Source organism: Akebia trifoliata, chromosome 1 (assembly GCF_017979445.1).
Source record: "Akebia trifoliata isolate Shusen 1 chromosome 1, ASM1797944v1, whole genome shotgun sequence".
NCBI lineage: Eukaryota > Viridiplantae > Streptophyta > Magnoliopsida > Ranunculales > Lardizabalaceae > Akebia > Akebia trifoliata.
The window spans coordinates 34,734,798-34,760,039 of NC_141375.1; the positions used below are offsets into that span (position 1 = coordinate 34,734,798).

Below are 25,242 nucleotides of genomic sequence, written 5' to 3' on the forward strand. Positions count from 1 at the left end.
CTTCATGGACGATTTTTCTGTATTTGGGTCGAGTTTTGATGACTGTTTGAATCATTTAGAGCGAGTTTTGAAAAGATGTCGAGAGAAGCACCTTGTGCTAAATTGGGAAAAGTGTAATTTCATGGTCACCTCTGGGATAGTTCTCGGGCACATTATTTCCCACAAAGGAATTGAGGTAGATAAAGCCAAAGTTGATCTTATAGCAAATCTCCCGCCACCTAGAACTGTGAAAGAAGTTCGTTCGTTCCTAGGGCACGCAGGGTTTTACAGAAGGTTCATCAAAGACTTCGGAAAAATTTCAAAACCCCTGTGTGATCTGTTAGCCAAAGACATTTCTTTCGAGTTTTCTACAGCTTGTTTATCCGCTTTTGAGAAGCTAAAAACTGAGTTGACCTCAGCACCTATTATCCAACCACCCAATTGGGATCTCCCATTTGAGGTGATGTGTGATGCATCCGATTACGCTATAGGTGCTGTATTGGGACAACGAGTTGACAAACTCCCCCATGTCATCCAGTATGCCAGCAAGACGCTTAATGATGCCCAGCTCAATTATTCCACCACGGAAAAGGAACTACTAGCAGTAGTTTTTGCCTTAGATAAATTCCGTTCCTATCTTATAGGGTCCAAAGTAGTCATTTTCACTGACCACGCAGCGCTGAAATACCTTCTTGCCAAGAAGGATGCAAAAGCGAGGTTGATACGATGGATCCTTCTTCTTCAAGAGTTTGATCTCGAAATTCGAGACAAAAAGGGATGCGAGAATGTGGTTGCAGACCACCTATCTAGGCTAGTAGTTGAAACTCTCTCTGACTCTCTTCCGATTTCTGAAAATTTTCCTGACGAGCAAATCATGGCAGTTTCTATTTCTGACACACCTTGGTACGCTGACATTGTCAACTACCTGGTGACAGGTCAAACTCCCACCTCTTGGAGTAAACAAAATCGCCTGCGTTTCCTCGCCCAAGCCAAATGGTTCTTCTGGGATGATCCGTATTTATTTAAATACTGTCCAGACCAGATAATTCGTCGGTGTATTGATGAGAGAGAACAAAGTGGTATTCTCGAGTTCTGCCACAATCATGCTTGTGGTGGGCATTTTGGAGGAAAGAAAACAGCAGCTAAAATCCTACAGTGTGGTTTTTATTGGCCCACAATCTTTCGTGACGCTCATCTCTTTGCTAAATCTTGTGATAGATGTCAACGTCTAGGAAAAATCAGTCGAAGAAATGAGATGCCCCAACAACCAATTTTGATCATCGAAATCTTCGATGTTTGGGGCATTGACTTCATGGGTCCCTTCCCCATTTCACACGGATTCCAATACATTTTAGTCGCAGTCGACTACGTGTCAAAATGGGTTGAAGCCACAGCTTGTCGAACGAATGATCATAAGGTTGTTGTTCAATTTCTCAAAAACACAGTGTTTGCCCGATTTGGTACCCCTCGTGCTATCATTAGTGATGGAGGGAAACATTTCTGTAACCGAGTTTTCGAAAGCTTGATGCGCAAATATTCAATCACTCATAAGGTAGCTACTCCGTATCACCCACAAACCAGTGGGCAGGTCGAAATTTCTAATCGTGAGATCAAAACCATTCTTGAAAAAACCGTCAATCCGACTCGTAAAGATTGGTCCTTACGATTATCTGATGCCTTGTGGGCTTACAGAACAGCGTTCAAAACTCCAATAGGAATGTCCCCTTATCGGTTAATCTTTGGTAGAGCCTGTCATTTGCCAGTCGAACTTGAGCATCGAGCTTATTGGGCGATCAAACATTTAAATTTTGATCTAGCGAAGGCCGGCGAGCTTAGAAAACTCCAACTCACTGAGTTGGAAGAATTAAGGAATGATGCTTATGATAGCGCAAAACTTTACAAAGATCGAACGAAAATCTGGCATGATAAGCACATTCAGAGAAAATCTTTCCACGTAGGCCAGAAAGTGCTCTTGTATAACTCTCGCCTTCATTTATTTCCAGGGAAATTAAAGTCCCGTTGGACTGGACCATTTTTGATCCACAATATTCACCCTCATGGAAACATCGAGGTACTCAATCCAGCCAATGGAAATATTTCCAAGTCAATGGCCAAAGGCTGAAGCCATTTCAGACTCTCCCTCATTCATCCGAAAAAGATTCATTTCTGAGTAATCCTGTGTACCAGGATTAACTCCAGTTCTAGGTCTGGCTGAAGACATTAAACTTAGCGCTACTTCGGGAGGCAACCCTTGATTTCTGTACATATTTTGCATGACCATGGAGGATTTATTTTTCAATTCTTTTTGCATTTACTCACTTTCTTTCACGTGTACACCCTGTGTAGTGTGCTTTTCACTTTTACACCTTGTGTGGAACACTTCTTTTGGTTGTACCTACAACTTTTACAACGTAATGACATCCGCCTTCAGGTGTACTCTAAACCTCTACTCTTTAATCATTGAGGACAATGTTAAATTTAGGTTTGGGGGTGTGGATAGCACATTTCAATTAAAAAAAAAAAAAATTTTTTACATTGTTTTCGGTACATTTTCAAAAATACCTTCATCAAAATGTTTATATGTACTGTCATCATACAAATTTTTAAAACTAGGCTCATGTCCAATTTGTTTATAAATTCTTATTCCTCAAAAATAAGATATTTTGAAAAACAAAATTCACGTCACTTCTGATTGTAGTGAAAAAGTTATTTTGGATTAAGAGTTGTCTTCTTCACTGTCTAGAATGAGAGGGAAAGCTTGAAAAATAATGAACTTTGACCTCCTTGTCCTTTGGTTGGCTGAATAGAAGAAAAACAGAACTGTAGTTGATATTTTTGAAGACAGCAACCATAGGATTAGACTGGGTACCTTGAAAAGGGCTACCTGCTTTTTGAAAAAAAGAATATCAGAAAAATGATAAAGCGTGAAAAAGGTTGAAAAGAAAAGCAGAAAGATGTGAAGGTTAGAACTGAAAAAGTGCAAATTGTAAAAAGAGTCCAATGGGACCAAAATAGTTCAGTAGGGTGAAAGCCGTCAATGGTAAAAACGTGAGTACACTGGAATATCACAGATAAAGCCCCTTAGAGGTATTAAAGTGAACATCCATACTTCTCACAATCCCAGACAGGAGGCTCAGTTTCGAGTTAGAATTTAGGCAGACCCATACATTTTAGTAGTTAAGAAGGGAAACCTTGTTCCGAAAAATTTATGTTACAATCAGAAAAATTTGTGCACACACTCAAGATATTTCTGAAAATGAGGAATAAAAAGAATTTTTACTCAAATAGACCTTTGACTGGATTCTGAAAATTGGTGTGATGGCATTATATACAATAATTTTGAAGTTGTTATCTTTTAAAATGTTAGAATTTTGTGGGTATATTCACTGCAAACCCTCACGAGTCAAACTCGTCCACTAGGGGTAACCTAGGGGTTTAAGGGCTTACTGCATAAGCTAAATGCAGTCGGGAACCTCACGAAAGAGGAGTTGTTTACATTTAAGTTTTGCTCGGGACTAGCAAAATTGAGGTTTGGGGGTGTGATAAGGTCCCAATTATTCGATTTTGGGACCGTAATTGCATTAAGATTACCATTGCATAAATGTTAGTTCCTTTAAATAATTGCAAAATTATTTTATTTATCCAAATTAATAAAGCTAATGATATATTAGTGTTAATTGTAGCGCACGTGGAAGCCAACAAATCGCGAAACAATTACGGTTACAATACACGAGTCGAAGGGAAGTTTCCAGAAAAATCTCGGTCGATTTGGGCGCCACGTCACCGCGCCGCGGCTAGGCATGACCGCGCCGCGGTCATTTCGAGGAATTTGGTTTCGAGATTTTTACAGAAGCTTCGGTGGTTGTAACTGAATGGGTAGTTCGAAGCAAATCATCCGAGAAGTTGACCCGATTACCCGAATACAAATGTTATAAATTGGGGGCTCTTCTCTTCCTCTCCTTGCTCTCTTCTTCTCCAATTTTTGATTGTTCCTCTCTTTAATTTGCTGTAATTTTCTATTGAGAGTTCTCTTGAGTGTAGTGAGAACATCAAGAGTGTTCAATTCTTTTTCTTTGTAAATTGTTGGGAGAGCTATAAAAGAAGAATTCGGATCGATCATCATCTTCATCTTCTTCACCTATTCTCTCTTTTCTCTTTTATTGTTTTTCTGCAATTACAATGCTTGCAATGATTGGCTAAATTCTCATTAGAGAAGTTAAGGAAGCCATAGCAAATTAATCCCTCTAGTGTAGATTTAAATTCTTGCTTGCTTACATGTTTTAATTCCGAAAATTCTATTATGATTAAGGTAATCCAACTTATAATTTTGATCCAACTTAGATAGCCATTACTTAGATAAGTTCAAGAATGGCTATGCTATGTGAATAATTAGAATATAAATTGGGCAATCTCCATCATATTAGGATTTTCATGAATAGCTTTTAATTTCTTTCAAAAATTTAATTGATCCATCTTCCGATCCATGAGCAATGACTTGCTCCATGGATTGAGTTAATTTTAGAATTTATCTACACTATGGATTACTTGCAAAGGTTTACTTGACCTCTCTAATCCCTCTCTCTTAGAATTTTAATCTTTATTTTCTGTTTAGATTGCAATTTAGTTTCTACTACAACTTTGCTTTGTTTTTAAAACTAATCTGTTTTTGTTTCTAAATTCTGTTTTGGCATTTTTATCCGAATGAATCCTTGAATTCTCATTGTCCCTGTGGAACGAATTCGACTTGCCCAAAGTCTTAGTTCAAATCTTTATCTCTACATCTCTATTGCAAGATCTACAACCGATCAATCATCATCACCAAAAATCAGCCCATTCCAAAACTTCTAACCCCATCAAAAACAGTTTACAAAAAATGGACGGTCCACGATTTTTCAGATGGTAAACATAGGTTAGAAGTTTTGGAATGGGCTGATTTTTGGTGAGGATGATCTACTCACCGTAAAGATCATCCTCACCAAAAATCAACCCATTCCAAAACCTCTAACCCATGTTTTGAAAAATGTTTTGCCAAAAAGTTTGCTAAAAAGTTTGCCCTTGAACGCTACCCATATATATATATATATAGGGGGGCGTTCAATGGCCAACTTTTTAGCAAACTTTTTGGCAAAACATTTTTCAAAACATGAGTTAGAGGTTTTGGAATGGGCTGATTTTTGGTGAGGATGATCTCTACAGTGAGGAGATCATCATCACCAAAAATCAGCCCATTCCAAAACTTCTAACCCCATAAAAAACAGTTTACAAAAAATGGACGGTCCACGATTTTTCAACTGGTAAACATGGGTTAGAAGTTTTGGAATGGGCTGATTTTTGGTAAGGATGATCTACTCACCATAGAGATCATCCTCACCAAAAATCAGCCCATTCCAAAACCTCTAACCCATGTTTTGAAAAATGTTTTGCCAAAAAGTTTGCCCTTGAACGCTACCCATATATATATATATATATATATATATATATATATATATATATATATATATATATATATATATATATATATATATATATATGTTTTATCTTTCTCAATTCCAAAAACTTTCTATTGTTTAGAAGTAAATTCACCTTATTGATGGGTCCCACTCCCAGCCATGGGTAAAAGTCTCTATATATATATATAGGGTCCCTTTCAGCACCAAACATTTTGACCAACATTTTAGCCGACCATTATTGTCCTACATGAGTTAGAAGTTTTGGAATGGACTGATTTTTGGTGAAGATGATTTCTACATCATGAATTTAGTCATATTAACCAGACGAGGGTGAGTATTAATTTTGATGGAAAGACCTGCTATCTGCAGTTGTGTATCCCAATCAAAAGAATCTACAGTTCTTTGCACATGACACGTCGATAAATTTTGTTTCTGAGTCACACTGTCCCGTTGAGTTACAAAATCATTAGTCATAACTTAAACACACGTCTCTCATTATTTCCTTGTGAAGTTGATTTGTTTTCCATGCATCTTTTGGATAGGAAAGTAAAATGAGATCCAAAACGGTGTCTACGTGGCGTTTTGGTTAGTGTTTACACCACATCGGGTTCTTCCTAATCAAGCTGTGCACGCATCCCTATGTGTTTTAAATCCAATCAACGCTTGCCACGCAGATAGTGTATTTGTATTTTGCTTTAATAACGGGGGATTGCAATTCAAGAAAGAAAAGGAATTCTACCTTACTCAGGATCCAATAAGGTGTTCCATTGCTATAATGTGTTTCTTTTCTAATCGAAATTGTCCCACGTAGACAATATTATTTCTATCGATAGAAACATGACACCCTATAGGATCTCTATTCATTGGAAGTTGACGGAATGGTAGATTGCTTAGTAGAAAAGGGATTGAGGTTATAAATCATTGAACAATCATTAGATCAAAGAGAACAAAGATGTTGGATTAATTGTTAAGGTGAGGATTTTCTTTGAATTGATAAGTTTTTATAGACTTTTTAAATATTATTAGTAGTTATTTAGACAGCTGATCTCATGTTTTTTTAAGTTTGCCTTGAGAGCATGGCCGGCTCAATACAAGTTGAGGCCTAAGGCAAAATCTTAAAAGGAGGTCTTTTTATTGGTTATAAACTTGAGAGGTTAGTGAAGATTTGGAAATAATGTAAGAAGGAAACAACTAAATATGGGTGTCAAGTCAATGGGTTTGTTCTGGTTTGGTTTCCTAAGGTATTAGAACCATAACCATTAGGTTTTTTCAGGTCTGGTTCTGATTCTGAAATAAGTGGAATCGAAAACCACCAAAAAACATGGCTATCAATCGGTTTTGGTCCTCAAAAATTGAATGTGAAAAAAATAATTATTTTTAATCATTGTAAAATCTTTATAAAAAAAAATTAACACATTATCGATAAAATTATCAACTTAATTACTATTTATTCTACTAAAGATATGCATTAATGATATTTTTTTCAAAAATTAAAATTCATCTTCTTTTCAATTGATAAACTTCTGAAGAGATGGTCTATTTTAAACTCTAATGCATAGTTTAAAAGAAAAATGGGATAAGTTTTTTATGATGTATATTAATGTTAAAGGATAGGAAAATCTTAATGATTTTTTTTTTCAAAAATTAAAATTCATATTCTTTTCAAGAAATAAACTTGGAAGAGATGGCCTATTTTATTACCCACATGTAGGCGTGTCAATGGACCGGTTTCGATTTCAAAAAAAGTATTTCAAATCATTAAAAAAAATTTCTTTCAAAATTAATATATTATTATCAAAATTATTAACTTAGTTATAATTTATTATATTAAAGATACAAATTAATGATTTTCTTTTCAAAAATAAAAATTTATCTTAGTTAAAAGTACTAAATTTTTAGAAGAGAACTCATTTTAAGTTCTAATCGATAATTTATATAAAAAATTGAAGAATTTTATATAACATGCATTTATTTTAAAATAAAAAACACTTTAAATAGTCTATATTATAAAAAGAAATGACAATAAATCGCTTCTGGGTACCCACAGTCGTGGGTATCCATTGGATAGAACCTAACAATTCCGATTCTTATTAGTTCGATTCCATTTTAGATCCGGCTCTAATAGGTTTCAATAAAAAGGGAATTAGAATCGGAGTTTCCGGTTCCGATTAAATGGGTACCCATTCACACCCACCCCTACCCGATTCCTATAGACCGCAACTCTAACAACCCGTCCCAATAAAAAGGATCCTAGGGTTTTTTATTCCAAACCAGTTAAATAAGTACCCATTGACACCTGAGCGCGGTTTTGTTGACCAGCATATTGTTGACGCATAGTAACTGTGCAATCCTATTGGAGAATTTCTCAGAATATTTTTGCAGCAATTCCTTCATCTTCATCTTAATTTTGTTTACAATTCTTATACTCTTTATTAATTAAATTCAAGTCCAAACACCGTCATTTTCAATTGAAATAACAAAACACTTGTTGATTGTATTTAATTCGGGTGTAATAAGCAAATTAAGATGGAGGGACTGCTTAAAAAAAATTCCAAGCAATCCTCCAATAGGATTGCGTGGCGTCAACAATACTGTGTGTCAACAACAAAATAGCAATCGTTAAATAGGTACCCATTGATACCCCTACCCGCCTGTACCCGATTCCTATGGACTGTAACTCTTAACAACCAGTCCCAATAAAAAGGATCCCGATTCCTATGGACTGTAACTCTTAACAGCCAGTCCCAATAAAAAGGATCCGGTTTTACGATTCTGGTAAGATTGGTACCCATTCCTACGTACAAGATTGATTTTTTTTTTTTTTTTTTAAAAGTTTCAAAATAGAGTTGTTTTAAAAAATTTGGAGAAGAGTCGTGATAGTCTGACTTGGGCACATGGCATACTCAATCGACTTATATGATGTGGCAAACTTGGAAATCGTAGATGTGCTTTCCTCGGGATACAAATTTACACTTTTTTTTGTAAAACAAATTACGAGGATTGCGTAGTTACTATGCGTCAACAATATGCCGGTCAACAAAATTGCACTCCTATTTAACCGGTTCGGAATTGAAAACCCTGAGATCCTTTTTATTGGGACCGGTTGTTAGAATTACCGTTGGTGTCAATCGGTACCCATTTAATCGAAACTCCGATTCCAATCCCCTTTGTATTGAAACCTATTAGAGCTGGATCTAAAATGGAATATAACCGATAAGAACTGGTTACTATAGATGATTAAAGTATTTTTTATTTTAAAATAAATGCATGTTATATAAATTTTTTCAATTTTTCATATAAATTATCAATTGAAACTTAAAATGAGTTCTCTTCTAAAAATTTAGTACTTTTTAACTAAGATAAATTTTTATTTTTGAAATTTTTTTTTATTAATTTGTATCTTTAATATAACAAATTATAACTAAGTTAATAATTTTATTGGTAATATATTAATTTTAAAAGAATTTTTTTTTAATGATTTGAAATACTTTTTTCGAAATCGAAACCGGTCCATTAACACCTCTACATGTGGGTAATAAAATAAGCCATCTCTTCCAGAAGTTTATTGCTTGAAAAGAAGATAAATTTTGATTTTTGGAAAAAAAAAATCATTAAGATTTTCCTATCCTTTAAAATTAATATACATTATAAAAAACTTCTTCCATTTTTCTCTTATAGACTATGCATTATAGTTTAAAATAGGCCATCTCTTCCAGAAGTTTATCACTTGAAAAGAAGATGAATTTTAATTTAAAAAAAAAAATATCATTAATGCATATCTTTAGTAGAATAAATAGTAATTAAGTTGATAATTTAATCGATAATGTGTTGATTTTTTTTATAAAGATTTTACAATGATTAAAAATAATTATTTTTTTCACATTCAATTTTTGAGGACCAAAACCGATTGGTAGCCATGTTTTTTTGTTGTTTTCGATTCCACTTATTTCAGAATCACGTACCGACATGAAAAAAAACCAATGGTTATGGTTCTAACACCTTAGGAGACCAAACCAGAACAAAGCCATTGACTTGACACTCATATTTGGTTGTTTCGTCCTTACATTATCTCCAAATTAATCTTTGCTAACCTCTCAAGTTTATAACCCGGCCACAAAAAGGCCTCCTTTTAAGATTTTGCCTTAAGCCTCAACTTGAATCCATGCTCTCAAGGAAAACTATAAAAAAAACATGAGACGTGAAGAAGCTGTCTAAATTACTACTAATAATATTTAAAAAGTCTATAAAAACTTAACAATTCGAGGAAAATCCTCACCCTAACAATGAATCCAACATCTTTGTTCTCTTTGATCTAATGATTGTTCTACGATTTATAACCTCAATCCCTTTTCTACCAAGCAATCTACCATTCCGTCAACTTCCAGTGAATAGAGATCATATAAATAGAGATCATATAAGGTGTTCCGTTTCTATAGATAGGAATAATATTGTCTACTTGGGACAATTTCGATTAGAAAATAAATACATTATAGCAACGGAACACCTTATTGGATCCTGAGTAAGGTAGAATTCCTTTTCTTTCTTGAATTGCAATCTCCCGTTATTAAAGCAAAATACAAATACACTATCTACGTGGCAAGCATTGATTGGATTTAAAACACATAGGGATGTGTGCACAGCTTGATTAGGAAGAACCCTATGTGGTGTAAACACTAACCAAAATGCCACGTAGACACCGTTTTGGATCTCATTCTTCTTTCCTATCCAAAAGATGCATGGAAAACAAATCAACTTCACAAGGAAATAATGAGAGACTTGTGTTTAAGTTATGACTAATGATTTTGTAACTCAACGTGACAGTGACTCAAAAACAAAATTTATCCATATATCATGTGCAAAGAACTGTAGATTCTTTTGCTTGGGATACACAACTGCAGATGGTAGGTCTTTCCATCAAGATTAATACTCACCCTCGTCTGGTTAATATGGCTAAATTCATGTTGTATGGATTAGGATCGGTGGAATCATGGAATTTTGAAAGTATATATATATATATATTTTTTTAACTCAACCATTGCATTTCATATTTAGACTTTTAACCATGGCTGGGAGTGGGACCCATCGATAAGGTGAATTTACTTCTAAAAAATAGATAGTTTTTGGAATTGAGAAAGATAAAAGCATATATGCATATAGTAAGTAACAAGTCTCCAGATGAAAACTGAGGATATTGCCCAGCCGCTCGCTAAGAAAAAAAAAAAAAGAAAACCATTCCATTAGTGATTTCATCGTTTCTTCCAAGGCAAAAAAAAAAAAAAGAGAGAGATCTGAAGAAGCCATTCTGATTCGGATTCTGCTGTTTGAATTACTTGTAATAATAATAATAATAATAATATAAAACATTCTATCAAAACTTACCAATTTGAGGAAAATCCTCGCCCTAACAATGAATCCCACATCTTCCTTCTCTTCTCTTGGATCGAATACGAGGATTTTTCAACGAGTTATAATCTCAATCCCTTCTCTTCCAGTTCCAAGCAATCTACAATTCCGACAACTTCCAAGATCCTATTGACACCCCTACCCGCATGTACCCGATTCCTATGGACTGTAACTCTTAACAACCAGTCCCGATAAAAAGGATCCCGGTAAGATTGGTACCCATTCCTACGTCAAAGATTGATTTTTTTTTTTTTTTTTTAAAAGTTTCAAAATAGAGATGTTTTAAAAAAATTGGAAACTAAATATTTTTGGGGGAAGAGTCGTGATAATCTGACTTAGGCGCATGGCATATTCAATCGACTTATCTGATGTGGCAGACTTGAAAACTGTACATGTGCTCTCCTCGAGAAACAAAATTACACCTTTTTTATTTTATTTTATAGGGAACCGTATTTCTGTATCAGATAAGTTGATTAAGTTGCCACGTGTCTAAGTCAGATTATCAGCACCCTTTGGGGAATCCTTGGTCGATTTGAGCTTTTATTTTTTTTATATATATAACTTTAAATAGTCTTGTTAAACGAGATAAAAGTTGAAAGAGTTTGTTTTTCTTTTGAAACTAATATTCAGTTTTTTTTTTGGAAAGTAATAAATGTTTTTGAAAAATCGTTCCAAATATTCCAACGTGTCCAACAAGGCCTAAGGAGGTGTAATAATAATATATATTTTAAATCAAAGTGATAATTATTGAAAAATAATTGGGGCCTTAAGCTGAAATCATGAATGGAATGATCTTTTTTGTTTTTAAATTGAAAATTTTAATTTTTGTGTTCTTGTTGTAGTAAATAGTCGATCAAGCTTATCAAACCTAAAATTGAGATGATGATGAGGAAGAGGAATGCAATACAGATGGCAAACGGCCGACTTGGATTTTTTTTAAAGATTATCTAGGTTAAGATAGACCCAAACCAGCAACAACCTTAGGCAACGCATACCACTCCTATCTTGATCGAGGATAAATGATAGATAATTAGGGAATGAATTACAATCCGAAACATGACAACCTAAAATATTAAGCATAGAAGCAAGAAAGTCAGAAGCCCTATTGACTTCTCTGAATATGTGGGTGAATGAAATCTCTTGAAAGCTTGATAGGATTAAATGGTGGACATTCCAAGGGTTGCTCCAAAGTTGTTGAGGATGTTGTTCAAAGTCGGATTGGATAATGATTCTTGTAAGGTTGAGACCAACATCTAACTTGATTCCTCTGAGAATCCCTTGCAAATGGTGGGCATTCCAAGCACAATGTGAAAAAAGCCCAAATTTGACAGCCGACCATCAAATTTCATAAAATTCGACATACCTAGGAGTTGAATTTACGTCAAATTTTTCATTGTCAATTTTTTTTTATGGGTTGAAACTGTCAAATTAATGAAGGATGGGAGAAATTTGACAATTCTAATCCGTCAAATCTGGGAACATCAAGAATTTCTATCATCAAAATTCAATTACTAAAATTCGAACATAGTGAAAGCCATTCCAATGGACTCGGATTAAATGCATATTGGGAGGTAATTTTTTAATATTAAAACATGGATGATGAGTTGAGATATCTATTGAGTTTCATATATATGTATATATATAGAAGATGATATATTGTCACAGTTTTACGGGATTAGATTCCCAAATAGTTACAATAAATATCCCAAAATATATAGAAATCTGTTAATATCTCTAGAAAATCTTATTACAGTTTTATCTTTGCGAAGAATTATGTTTTTATAAGAGTTAGATTAGAATTAGGGGTGCAACTTGGTCCGGTTCAAACCGAGAATCAAACCAAACCGATAGCTTTGGGGTGGTTTGGTTTGGTTTGGAACAAGTTGCGGTTCGGTTCCGGGTTATGAAAATGGAGAACCGATCAATTTGATTCGATTCTCGGATCAAGCTTGTATAGAACCAAACCAAATCGAGAACCGAACCCCTATGCAATAAATAAATATACATGTATATAATAATTATTATGAATTATTTTAAAAGTCAGTACATAGATTAGTGATTTTTTATGGATAAACGAATGGTTTTTTATGGAGAGATTTGTGATTTCTTATATGAAATTTTATGTTTATTTTTTCATTAAAAAATATTACTTATAATTTATAAACTATTTACAATCCGTGGAACCGAACCAAACCAACTTTAATTTGGTTTGGGTTGGTTTGGTTCCAATGAAATTTGGTTCGGTTCTGGTTCTTATTTAGTGGAACTGACCTATGTCGGTTCGGTTCCAATTTGACCTTAAATCGAATCGAACCGAACCAAGTTGCACCACAGATTAGAATGGATCTGATTAGATTAAGTTGTTTAAATAGGATTTGCATTTGTTTATTAGTTTCTTATTTACTGTTTACTGCCTTGTGAAACTTATTTCCTTTGCAAACATGGTTATGTTGTTTCATTGACAATTAGGATTCTTAATTGAAATTTTTAACCCATATAAGACAATAAAAAATTTGGCTATGGTGTGGGGGTGCCCTTAATAATAATAATTGGGGTGCCTATAATATTATCCTAAATAAATAAATAAATCCTAAATCCTATTTAGTGTATACTGTCTCATGAAACTTCTATTTCCCTTACAAAACATGGGTACTTTTTCACATGAAACTATGGTTGGACCAACTATTACTACTACTACTACTACTAGGGATTTGGAATTGGATTTGGCTGATAGTTTGATGATGCAAAAAATCAATATTGATGAATATGATGATGAGGAGGAGCTTACTAGTAGGTCATAACAACTACTATACCATCAACAAACCAACGACATCGATGATGAGGAGAGTACTAGCTAGTAGTAGTAGGTCATTATCATAACCACTAACACCACCACCAAACACTGAAGGTGGTGGTAGTGGTGGAATTCCAGCTGGGAAGAATCCAAGTGAAGATGATGATATGTCAAAGTCAGAGGAATCCAACGTGTTTTAATCATCGTTCGAATATTTAATTTCATTAATTGCTGTTGGGAAAATCCAATTATATATAATTCTTGATCGACGATGACAATGCAGGGTCCTTGTAGAGGTGGTAGAATTACAGGACAACAAGATGATGATGGTAGTGATTATGATGATGATGATGCTTATCGTGAATCTCAGCTATATGGACCCCTTAAAGACAAAGTGATATTATCATTCAGGATTCCATGGGTGAAGGGAGGTAAAGACTCAAGCCGATTTAGTATTGGACGGCTGGAAAATAACCTTAGTCTTGGGCATCTTGAAAGATGATGAAAAATCCTAAATCTTGGTCCTCTCTCTCTCTCTCTCTCATGATGAATCTATTTTAAAGGCAAAAACTGGGTTTGTAGTTGGTAGACTTGTTACTATATAATACAATTCTACGTTTATTTTTAATATTACAAAAATATTCTTATGATAGTTAGGTGATCAATAGATTTGATTATTTTTCATGATTGATTTCTAAATTTCTTTCAACCTTCATAGATATCATTAATCAAACTACAATATTATACTTTTAATAAGATACGATTTGGACATTATAGGATTAGTAGATTAAATGAGATCAACTTTTTTATGCTAATGTAACACTAGATTCACACATCGATCTTATGATCTGCCCTATTCAATTAATTTCCTAATTTTTTGTAGCCAAACTGCCAATGTAGGCCTTGGTCAAGAAACATTACAGCTAGAGAACTTCAACTCTATTATGAATTTGTGATTTTGGTAGTAGAAGCACTAATACTGCCATATATCATCTGCAACTTATTGAAGTAAAGAGTTTGTTCATGGTTTTCTTCTTCTTCTTTTTCTTTTTTTCCTCTAATTACATCCTCATTTCAAATATGATTCTTTTTATTTTTTAACTGCTAAAGATTGTAACATGGCTCAATTTCTGCGATCTTATCAAAATTACGGTTTACAGATACATTAATCATCTGTATTAAGAGATTTCATTTATAATTTGTTACACTATCAATTGACGCCTTAAAGGAAATTAAAATTTTCAACATTGTAAAATACTGGGTAATTATTCTTGTATTTTGCAGCATTGCATACGTTCAATCTGTTAAGATGTTGTTTTTTTGCATTCTTGGACGCAAGTTTTGTTATTGACACGTTAATGGACCATTAACATTGTGGGCTCTCTCTCTTGAACAAGTGAGTTTTGTGAAAAAATTTGTGGGTTTACTTCATTGCTCTTTTAAGTAGGGGTTTTTAGATTCTCGACCATGAACTTTTATAGTTAAAATGATACCCTTAATCGATGAATCAAAATTCAATGGAGTGACTCATGCAATAGAGGTGCTGATGTGATTTGGTGACAATGAAGTTCAATATGACTTCTCCCATTGATACCTTGGAAATAGAGGTGATGAGCCTAAGTCAAGCACCTCTGATTCGCGGGTGAAATTTTAAATGTTTGAAAATTGGCAATCAGGATGGAAAGGAGAGGACATAATAAAGCACAAACATGTTTTGTACACTTGATTGATAATTTTATATTTGGAGAATGAGTTATTGTAGATAAAAAGAATATCTCTCCTAGATTTGAATCTCAATGAAGATTCTTCATTTTATTCTTATAAAAAATCTCAAATTTAAGAAGATTTCTCAGATCAAGATTAAGAATGAGTCAAGAATCTTTTACCTGTACTCTCATAACTTTTCAACCTTCACTTAATGGATGTGTTGGCATGTGAAGTTGCAGGATGCTACTGCATGATTTTGAAAAAGAGGACTGCTATTGTTAGCCCAACTTTTACTTGTTACACCCCAATTAAAAATATTGAAAATAAATGACTAATTGAGAATAAGTAAAAGTTAGAGGGCAAATAGAAGCTCACTCATTTTTTTTTTTATACTAGATTTCTATTTTTTGGGCTGAAGGATTTTATACTAGTCTTAATAACAACTGTAAACAACTACTTTCAACTAGTGTTTATCAATTACTGAAGAATACAAACTTTCTAAGATCATCACAAGTTTAATTATAAACAAAGTTCTTTGGGTAATCAATGATGTAAGTACTTGGAGACGACACAAGCTTGCCCTTAATTTTATTGTGTTGAAAGAGGATTATGCTCATTCGATATCATGATTTAGCATGAATCATTGCCATTTTCCTTTGGTATGGTCGGTGGTGGCAATTGGAGAGGTCATCATGGATTCTGTCTAAAAACCGTCCATGAAAATTTGGTGGTCTGCATTTGCTCAAGCAGCCCATTTTGCACGAATCCTCCCTTGTTTTCTTCTTCACACCAAGGTAGTCAAAATCTTCATTGCAACTTCCGATGCAGCTCAAGTAGAACAACCTTGCTGGTTCTCCCTTATCTATTCTTACTTTTTCTTTGGTTTCTTCACTAATTTTTAAGGGGACAGATCAAAGAGGAAGAGAGGGTAAAGAACAATGGCATACACGTCACCCCTTTTGAAACACGGCAAATAATCCTCCAACACAATAAGAAGCTGACGTCAATTTCAAGATTTTCAGAAAAAAAAAAAAAATTACCAGAGCTTAAGTCTTCTACTACAAAGGTCCAAGGAATCTAAAATGCAATTACATGAAGTTATCCTTTAAAAAATAAAACTAAAAACTAAAAAAAAGTAAAATCTGCTGGAACTCAAATTGTCCTGCCAGCTTAACCCATTTACCTTGCCTGTTCGGAGCTGCTAGTATGGGTGCTCTCCCATGCGGTCCCTTGCCATTCCCCACCGATTGCCTCTCCCTCGGTCCCCATACGTACCTCGACGAAAGTCCTTGGGTGGTCCACCTCTCATTGGTGACCGGCTCCTCTCTCTCATATCACGTACCCAACGGCCACGAGTCGGGGGTGGAGGTGGAGGTGGAGGTGGCAGGGGGGACAGAGATTGCCGTACGTTCCTCACACCATATCCCCGTTTCTCATTAAAGTTGTCCCTCCCACGGTCTCTCTGTCCCCAATCAGGAGGCACTGGTCTATCAAACTTCACCCTTTCCCTGTAGTCTTCCTCACGATAATCCGGTCTCTCTCTCCTCAAGTTGTGATCAGGAAACCTTCCCCCATGAAGCCTGGCATGTGGTGGGCCAGTTCTGAAATCTCTAGGACCATTTCTACCCCAATCTCGAGGTGGTGATCTGTAGCCATTTATGTCCCTCCTACCTGGGGAGCGATCCATTGGGGGGCCAGATAATCGTGGTGGTGGACCAGAGTAGTTCCTCCGAGGACTGTCACTGGGTCCGAAACGAGGCCTGTTGCACTTGTTACAAAAATCTCGCCGGGCAAAGTTCAAGTTACCACAGCTGAAACAGTGTGCGCGAAATCAGAAGGAACACATAAACAATATACGAAATAAAGCAAGAAAAATCAGATACAAGAGGACTAAAATCTTGATAGAAAAAATGAGGCATTTATGGCTGCCCATGAGGGTATGGTGCATTGACGACTAAGTGAAGAAAAAAAAATTATTTGGAACTTACGATGGATCTGAGCAAATCCAATCTCCCTCTCTTGGAGCCACGTTTGGATTATTTCTGATTGTACCACCTTCAGTTCTGAATGGCTCAGGATCAAAACCAAACCTATTGTAACCTCTACCATAGGACCTCCCACCACCCCTCCCTCGACCATAAAGGGGTGAAGAATCTCTAAATCTACCAGGACCTCTTCCACCCCTGAATCCTCCACGGCCACGGTGTGGACTATCAAAATTATCGAAATCAGATCTGTAGTGATGATCTACCTTCTTATGGCGCAAAGGTGAATCAGAAGCTGCACGCATTCCATGTCCTGAAATGGATGTCAGCAAGGTCCAAACATAAGCAATCATCGGTCCAATAAAAATCAAGTGCAAGGGCAAGATATTTATTAAAGTTGAAGGTTTGCGACCCAATAAGTTTGCAATGATGGCTACCTGAATTCACAGCCTCTCCTTCCACATAGGGCAAGAGAAACAAACACGAAGTTAGAGCAGAAGATAGTTACAAGCTCACAAGATACCTGCCAGCTCTGCTTACCTTTACAAGCAACTAGCCCATGCTACAAGTTAACTAATTGGAGTTATAAACACAGCGCACCATGGTGAGGCTACACAGAGTCACCACAGTTACTAACAGACCACAATAAAAAATGTACCCAATGTTCCTAAATCAAGAGCCGTATCCATCTATCTATAAAAACCATTTACAATTTTAGGCTCAATGTCTGCAAATATCAGGCCCAAATGATGCATCCGGAGAAACCAAGTCTTCACCAGACTCCTTGGCACTGGGTCTGAAACTACATTTCATTCAAACCAGCCAACTGCAGATAAGCAAGGAAGACCATATGTCTAAAGAGTCGATCAGGATCAAAAGCCTAGAACAAAATGTGTCCAGTTTTGTTTTAAATTCCAATGCAAGACCACACCACCAGTTATACGCATGGAAGGCAGAGGAGAAGATTGGATCCCCAGCTTGACGCTTTCATTGAATGGCTGTGAAAGATACTGGTGAAAGACACTCCTGTGCATATGCATAGATCCAAATTTCTAACCTGGTTCCTCTTTGAGTATTCCTACCTTTTCGATCCATATCTATTCTTTCCTTCAAACTGTATGTAGTAGAGTTCTTCCCACCCCAATAAAAGTACAGATTGTTTTAAGGACTTCTGTCAGTGGAACTGGACTTGAAAGGCCAACCTTCAGAGGTAAACTTAGTAGGGAGGCAGATTGGCTCTAGTGAAGGGAATCACTGATGAGCTACTTGACCTGATCCACCACTGCCGACCAAATAAGTAATGGAAGGTACGCCCCCCTATCAAATAGAGAAGTAGAAGCAACGTTCATATAAATTCTTCCCACCCCCACATCCAATCGAGACAGGTTGTCCTTCGGACCCTTTCTATACATAATCTTCTCGTGTCAAAGAGTGTTATTTATTATACATACTGATCCCAGAGATAATTTGTTTGCAGATATTTATTCAGGAAAAACATCTGCTAATAGGTGCTCCAACAGAGAGAAACTTGGAATTAACCAAATCAGCATTTCCATCCCAAAATACCAAACTCCTAATATTTGGCTGCCTTTGATCTGGGAAACCACAAAATCTCTAGTACAAATGCTTCAAGTATATATGTTTAATCTCCACCCCAATTTTCATTCATAAACCACACCATTAATTCCCAAATAATAACCACCGCTGTGTTGAGCTCTATTCAACCATCCATCTACCATGAAATAATTACAAAACTTTACCACATTTAATTAGTAACCAAACTTCCCTGCACGTATCCACCCACTGTATGAACTCCAGAAAAGTGGTTGCCTTTGTTAAGCCATTTAACCAGCTGAAAACAAAAAATCAATTCTAATTTTCAACCATACCAGAGATTCACAAACAACGCAGAAAGAATGGGGCTGAAAGCAATATTAGAACCTTGAACATTCCCACGGGAATCGCTTGCAGCATTTCAAATCAAAAATTTCAAAATACAACCTTCACCGACAAACTTCACCTGGCAAAGGACAGCTTTCCGAAATGATGGTGGAACTCTACCACATCCTAGAACTTTCATGTTATTGAAGCAAACTTTAAAATCCTACTGTTACTTAAACTTGAAGGTCCACCATGGTACCATATTTTTCCCAGCTAAGCACACTTCCCAAAATCTAGTCACAAGAACATCTCTAAATTCTTAAAGCATATGCCATATGCATCTGGTACCGCACATTAGTAAATCCATACAATAACCATTCCCAGAGCATTCCAAACCCACCACCATGGCTTGAGCACCAAAGTGATGCATGTACGTCCTTCAAGTTATCATAACACCATACAATCTCATAGATTGTAAACAAATATCCATCACTATAATTTCCCACAATATAAAAGCAATTTCCTAAAAGCCAGGTTTCCCATCCCAGCAACCCATACCAACATTCTTTCCTCAATACCCAAGTTCTTTCACCAAGCAACTTTGAAAGCTGTAACAAACAACAAGAAAGTCCAATCTCAATTTGACGCCTCTTCAGATAGAGGTGGTAGACCCATACTCAGCACGTAATACCAAGCATAGACCACAGGTTTTCTACACAAACAGTACCATCCAACTAACCAGCATAAATTAATCAGAAAAGCATTTGAAATATAAGTATCATTTGGTGAATTATTAACAAACTTGCCATCAAAAAATTTATTTGGTAGGAAGGAGTGCTTTGGTGCAGCTTGCATTCTCGAAATGTGTGAGAGCAAGGCCAAAATGCATGGATTGAAGAAGAAACAAGAACAGACAAGAAGTTATGCTCCTAGATGGAGAATATAGATCTAGATGAGCTAAATATGAAACAAGATTTGAGTTGCTGACCACAAATTTGCCCTACTAGGAATTATGAATGATGATTTCTCAAGCAGCAGACATGTAGAACAAGACACCTTGGATCTATGTCACCAATTAGGCTGCTAGTTGATTACAAGCAGTGTAGTTGAAGTGTCAACCAGTGGTTGCTGACGCCTATCCCAGCCAGGACCCCTAGCACCTAGGCCAACTCCTAAGTGGGCGCAAAGCACTAGAAGGGGCACATAGGTGTTAAGAGTGTTGGCCTAGGCATTGCATGCAATTTAATATAGTATATCTTCTAAACACAATAAACCTCTTTTCTAAGTTTTTTTTAATGAAATATATGAATGAAGACAAGCATACATAATAATTTGTTTCATAGTTTGCCTAAGTATTGCTTTGTAAGAAGCAACCAAATTGTGCCTAGGTGTTGCCCGAATGCATTTGATTACACCGTTAAAAGCCAAGTCACCAAGTCGGATTTTGGAAAGAAGTCAGCAGTGGTAAAATTCAGGGGAAAAATGACTCAAAATAAAGGGGGGAAATCGGGCTAGTGTCAGAACAGTGTAATCGTCCCTACCAAGTGGTGGCCTTACATTATATTATCAAATACCATATTAAATTACAATAATAAATAACCTAAGACATGTTACTATCATCCATATGTCCACAAGACCACAACACAGTCAAGGTATATATTGTTCAAAATATAAAAAATCACAATCCTCAATCCAAGTTAGGATTCATCAACAATTCAATATCATCATATTCAATGTCATCATTTTAATTTGCATCCCCATTCTCCAATGCTTTATTGATAAAAGGTTCACCATCATCTTCATCATGGTCATCTCCTCATACTAGTGCATCATCTAGGACTAGATCTGAGAAAGTTGAAATTTTATCTAGTCTGACACCCTAGATTACAAAAAAAAAAAAAATTGATAATAGTAATAAAATGCCCCTTATTACGTTTTTTTCTTTTTCTTTTTCGATTTAATCGCAAAGTTCCTAAAAGTTGCGATTTATTGAAAAAATATTTACAAGATCACAAAAGTTGGTTGAAAAAAGAAACAAAATTACCATATCAAGCTTCTAATGGTCTTGACCTAAACGTTCAAAGACATTCTAAAACATTCTTCAAAAATATAATGTTTGAGACTTATTGATGATGCATGTATTGATATAAAATTCTTTTGTTGAAGTGTACCCTCACCCACATTTTTCTACCTCCAACAAATCTTTTTTCTAATCGGTAAGCCCATTTTTTAATGAGTTCAATAACTCGGTGCTATCGGGATTTGAAACCAGGTCTATGGTATCATCACTCAAAGACTTTACCAACTAAGCTAATTGGCACTTGCCAACAAATCTATTTCCATTCATGAATACGATATATTCCATTTTAGCTTTCATTCTCCTTGTGATATCCTTCAAAATGGGCTCGATTTCCTTTTTCTATCAAATGCAATGATCTCTCTAGAAGAAAAGCCATATTTAAATCAACTCCCCCCCTATTCTATTCTATTCCATTCGTTCAACTTATCTTTAAAGGCCTCCAAACCACATAGCGGTTGATTCCGCTGGTTATTTTTCCAATTAAAATGTTTGAAAAATGTGATCCTCCCGAGGAGACCAATTTGTCCAATCTGCACATGGTTGCCTTGGTTAGTTTTCAATTAAAATGGACTCCTTTGTGAGGTAGGAAGAGTACTTCATATCTATTTACTAAGCTTGCAAACTCCCTCATACTTCCAATGATTCTGGTACGTCCCTTCTTCTCACTGGCAAAAAAAATGTATCAAAGTCACCCTTATACAACATGGTAAGTCCAACATCCCATGAATGTCGTCTAGGTCTTGCTAGAACTGCTTAATCAGAGGGAAGGTCCATAAACCCTGGTGAGAATCCATCAAGACCATCTACCTTAATGGTGCAAAGTATTAAAATTGAGAAAACCCCAATCGAAAAGAATTTCATCGCTCCTTGTCCCAAATTAAGAGCACTACACAAAATATTTAACTATCAAAAACAACTTTGTAATTTTACATAATTTAAAAAAAAAAAAAAAAAGATCTCAGGAATACAACTCAATCTTGCTTCTAGATGTTATAGAAAATACCTTATGTAATAGATGATACTTGTCTAGCAACTTTAAACGTGTTTTTCAACCCCCAAAAAAGGATTTTATTTTTATTGGACCTTGAGAAGTGTGGTTTTAAGTCCTAAAGGACACCGAGTGAGGTTCTTTGTGAATCAGTCGCTCATCAAAAACTCGAGTCACATTTCTAAGATTTTGAAGAATTTGACCATTTATAGAAAACTCAGTTGTGACGACTGGTGTAGATTGGTTTTTATTCTTTTTGACATGAATATAATTGATTTTTATGAATTTCAGTATCTGTTATCCATAAAAAAGAGATTTTGTGATTTCTCATATATCAATCAAATAAGAGAAAAAGGAAATATTATTTAAATATCTAAATATGTCCAAACCGGTATGGAATGTTTTGATTCAACCGATTTGAGACGACTCGTTCAACTAGGCCTTGGTGGGCGCCAAAACCATTCGAAAAAACTAAGTTTAAAACCATGCGTTTGAGAGAAGTGATCCATAAGTTTTAGAAACCCTTTAAATTGCTTAGATTACAATACTAAGGGAAAGATTAGAAAGTTTTAGTGGTAAAGAAATTTTTTTAGGAAGTATAAATTGTATAATTAAAAAAAAGGGTCTTGTTAACATGTGCCCTAAGGGCACACGTTAAAGTGCAATAAATACACTTGGGGAAATTGTGTTTTCTACCAAAAATACCCTCAGATGCTTGTTCCCAAAGTGTATTTATTGCACTTTAATGTGTGCCCTAAGGGCACACGTTAACAAAACCCTTAAAAAGAAAGGCAAACACAACAGTCGGTTGAGATGATGACCAACCAAAAGAAAATAAAAACAACTAACCATTAGTGTTACATAAAGAGTCCAATCAGCGATAAACACATTCTAGAGAGAATTGAAAGCTTTATTTGTCCGTATCACAACCTGGTTTGTATAATATCATTTGTGTATGTACATAATGCATGTATTTTTTTTTTTGGACTCGAATCATACTAATCCTGAGCTACCCAATCACTTGAAGTTCTTATCTCTTCTTTTACTTCTTTCACACAGTTTTTTTTTTTTTTCCATTGAGATTATATTCAACTTGCACTTTTAGTACCCCTAGTTTTGCCGTGCCACCTATTTCTGGCTCTAGCCAAACATTTGATAGCATCTCCAGAGACTACATAGTACTTGAGGCATCGATCATCAATATAATTTCCTGACAAGGTTTTGAGTTTGCTCACCCCTACTTATTCTTCAATCCTTAGTAGTTAGCACGCATTCAAGAAATCACATTCAAACTGCACGAATTGAAGCTGAAATAGATGAATGCATTAAGAGGACTAGTGCAAGATAGTCGAAAAGCAATTGATGATAAAGATAACACATTCCATCAAGAAATTAGAAGAAAAAGCAAAAAAAAAAAAAAAACGAGAGTAAAAAAGCAGGGATATTATAATTAACTAAGGTCAAAACTATATCGTTTTGTAATAAAAAGAAAGAATAAGAAACAAAAAAGTAAACATCATCAACTTAATGTCACTTCGTATCTTCGATATAGAAGGAATTTCAAATTGGAAACAATAACAAAGAGCATAACAGAGACCTCTCCTTTCTAGGGTTTTTCGAATTGAGATGAGCAGTGAACTTTCTATCTCTCTTTTTTTTTTTCCAGGTTTTGAGAATCAACCCAGTTTTTCTCTAGGATTTTACAGATTGGAATTGTGTATATATATATATATATATTTTTTTTTTTTTGCAATTTTAGGGATTCGAAATAGAAAATAAGAACCCTAGCTAAGTTTTTTAGGGTTTTGAGAGAGAAAAAAAGGAGACAAACCTGAGTTGTCTGGGAATCGTTCTGAACGAGAATACGAAGGAGGGGGATCTCGAGTGACCTCTCCAGGCTCGTAATCGCTGCTGTCCCCACCACTCTCGGAGGGCCGTACAACCAGACTGCTTAGGTGAGGCTGATGCCGTGGCGACGGAGACGGCGACAGTGTCGGTTCCCTCTCTCGTGAACCCATCTCCCTTCTTCTTCGTCTCTCTCCGCCTCTGTTTCGCTGTCCTCTTTTTAGGTTAGAAATAAAAAAGCCCTAGCACGTAGCACCTACTCGTGGAGTATGAACTAAGAAAGGATAATTATGAACCGAGTCGTGCTGGAGTGACCTTAAGCGGTAACCTCATATCGCATTCTTGACGTGAAAGTGGATAGGAACCACAGATGTTTTATTATTCGTATATCGATGAAAAAATCTATGGTTCTCCTACACTTTCAAGTCAATAACTGCGATATAAGCTCTAGTCACTTCAGCATTATTATTATTTTTATTTTTTTGGGCCGCCGACTTGTTGCAGATCGCTAGTTACCGGTTGATCCTCAACCTTTAAAAATTGACTCACGATCATGATTTTTAAACTCTTTCGAGACCGAGGTGTAAAGCCTGAGTTAACTCGGTATCGGAGTTGAATAAGACCAACTCACAAAGTCATTTTTTGACCAAGATTTACGAGTCACCTTCAATTTTTTGATTTGTCTCACGAGACGTTTCAAACCTATCAAAAAACTCGTCTGAGACGACTCGGTATCAAAGCTGAATGAGACGAGACAAGATACCGAGTTTAAAAACCATGCTCACGATCTAGTACGATATCCCGTTTCTATAAAATAGGTTAGTGTTTACGTCGCACATTTTAATGGGTGTTTAAAATACCTTCTGTTGGGTCTGATCATGTTTATGTAGTGTTGAGGTGAGAGGTAAGAGTATTATGAAAATTTACAAAATTCAAATTCAACTCATTTAATAATCGTGTCAAAAATTTAAACCCACACCCAACTCATTTATATATAGGTATATCTAACTCAATTCATATATAATTTATTTAATAAAATTCTAATCTTTATTGAAAAAAATAAATTTTATTTTCATCATGAAAAATAAAATATCATTATTAAAAATAAAGTCACATAACCGTAAATTAAG

The 25,242-nt window shown here is 35.4% G+C and overlaps 1 protein-coding gene across 3 annotated transcripts; it reads right to left on the bottom strand.

The window, feature by feature from the left end:
- Nucleotides 1-16,323: 16,323 nt before the first annotated feature.
- On the bottom strand, nt 16,324-24,410 carry LOC147412073 (RNA-binding protein-like protein). Of its 3 annotated transcripts, none has more exons than XM_086455805.1 (3): nt 24,099-24,410; nt 17,322-17,631; nt 16,324-17,144 (listed from the first exon to the last, which is right to left on the bottom strand). In XM_086455805.1, exons 1-3 carry the CDS (start codon nt 24,283-24,285, stop codon nt 16,535-16,537), a joined length of 1,107 nt encoding a protein of 368 aa, XP_086311931.1. In that variant the 5' UTR covers nt 24,286-24,410; the 3' UTR covers nt 16,324-16,534. The 3 variants fall into 3 exon arrangements, with proteins under 3 accessions (XP_086311931.1, XP_086311940.1, XP_086311948.1); XM_086455814.1 differs by lacking the exon at nt 24,099-24,410 and adding an exon at nt 19,260-19,789 and having other exon boundaries at nt 17,322-19,170; XM_086455822.1 differs by lacking the exon at nt 24,099-24,410 and adding an exon at nt 17,756-19,789.
- Between the last annotated feature and the right edge of the window lie 832 nt (nt 24,411-25,242).

Bases quoted from the DNA above. Each gene is read 5' to 3' on its own strand.
- LOC147412073 (XM_086455805.1), bottom strand. From the start codon at position 24,285: ATGGGTTCACGAGAGAGGGAACCGACACTGTCGCCGTCTCCGTCGCCA. The intron at 17,632-24,098 runs GTTTGTCTCCTT...CATCCATTTCAG, and splicing joins ACGATTCCCAGACAACTCAG to GACATGGAATGCGTGCAGCT. The intron at 17,145-17,321 runs GTAAGTTCCAAA...ACACTGTTTCAG, and splicing joins TGGATTTGCTCAGATCCATC to CTGTGGTAACTTGAACTTTG.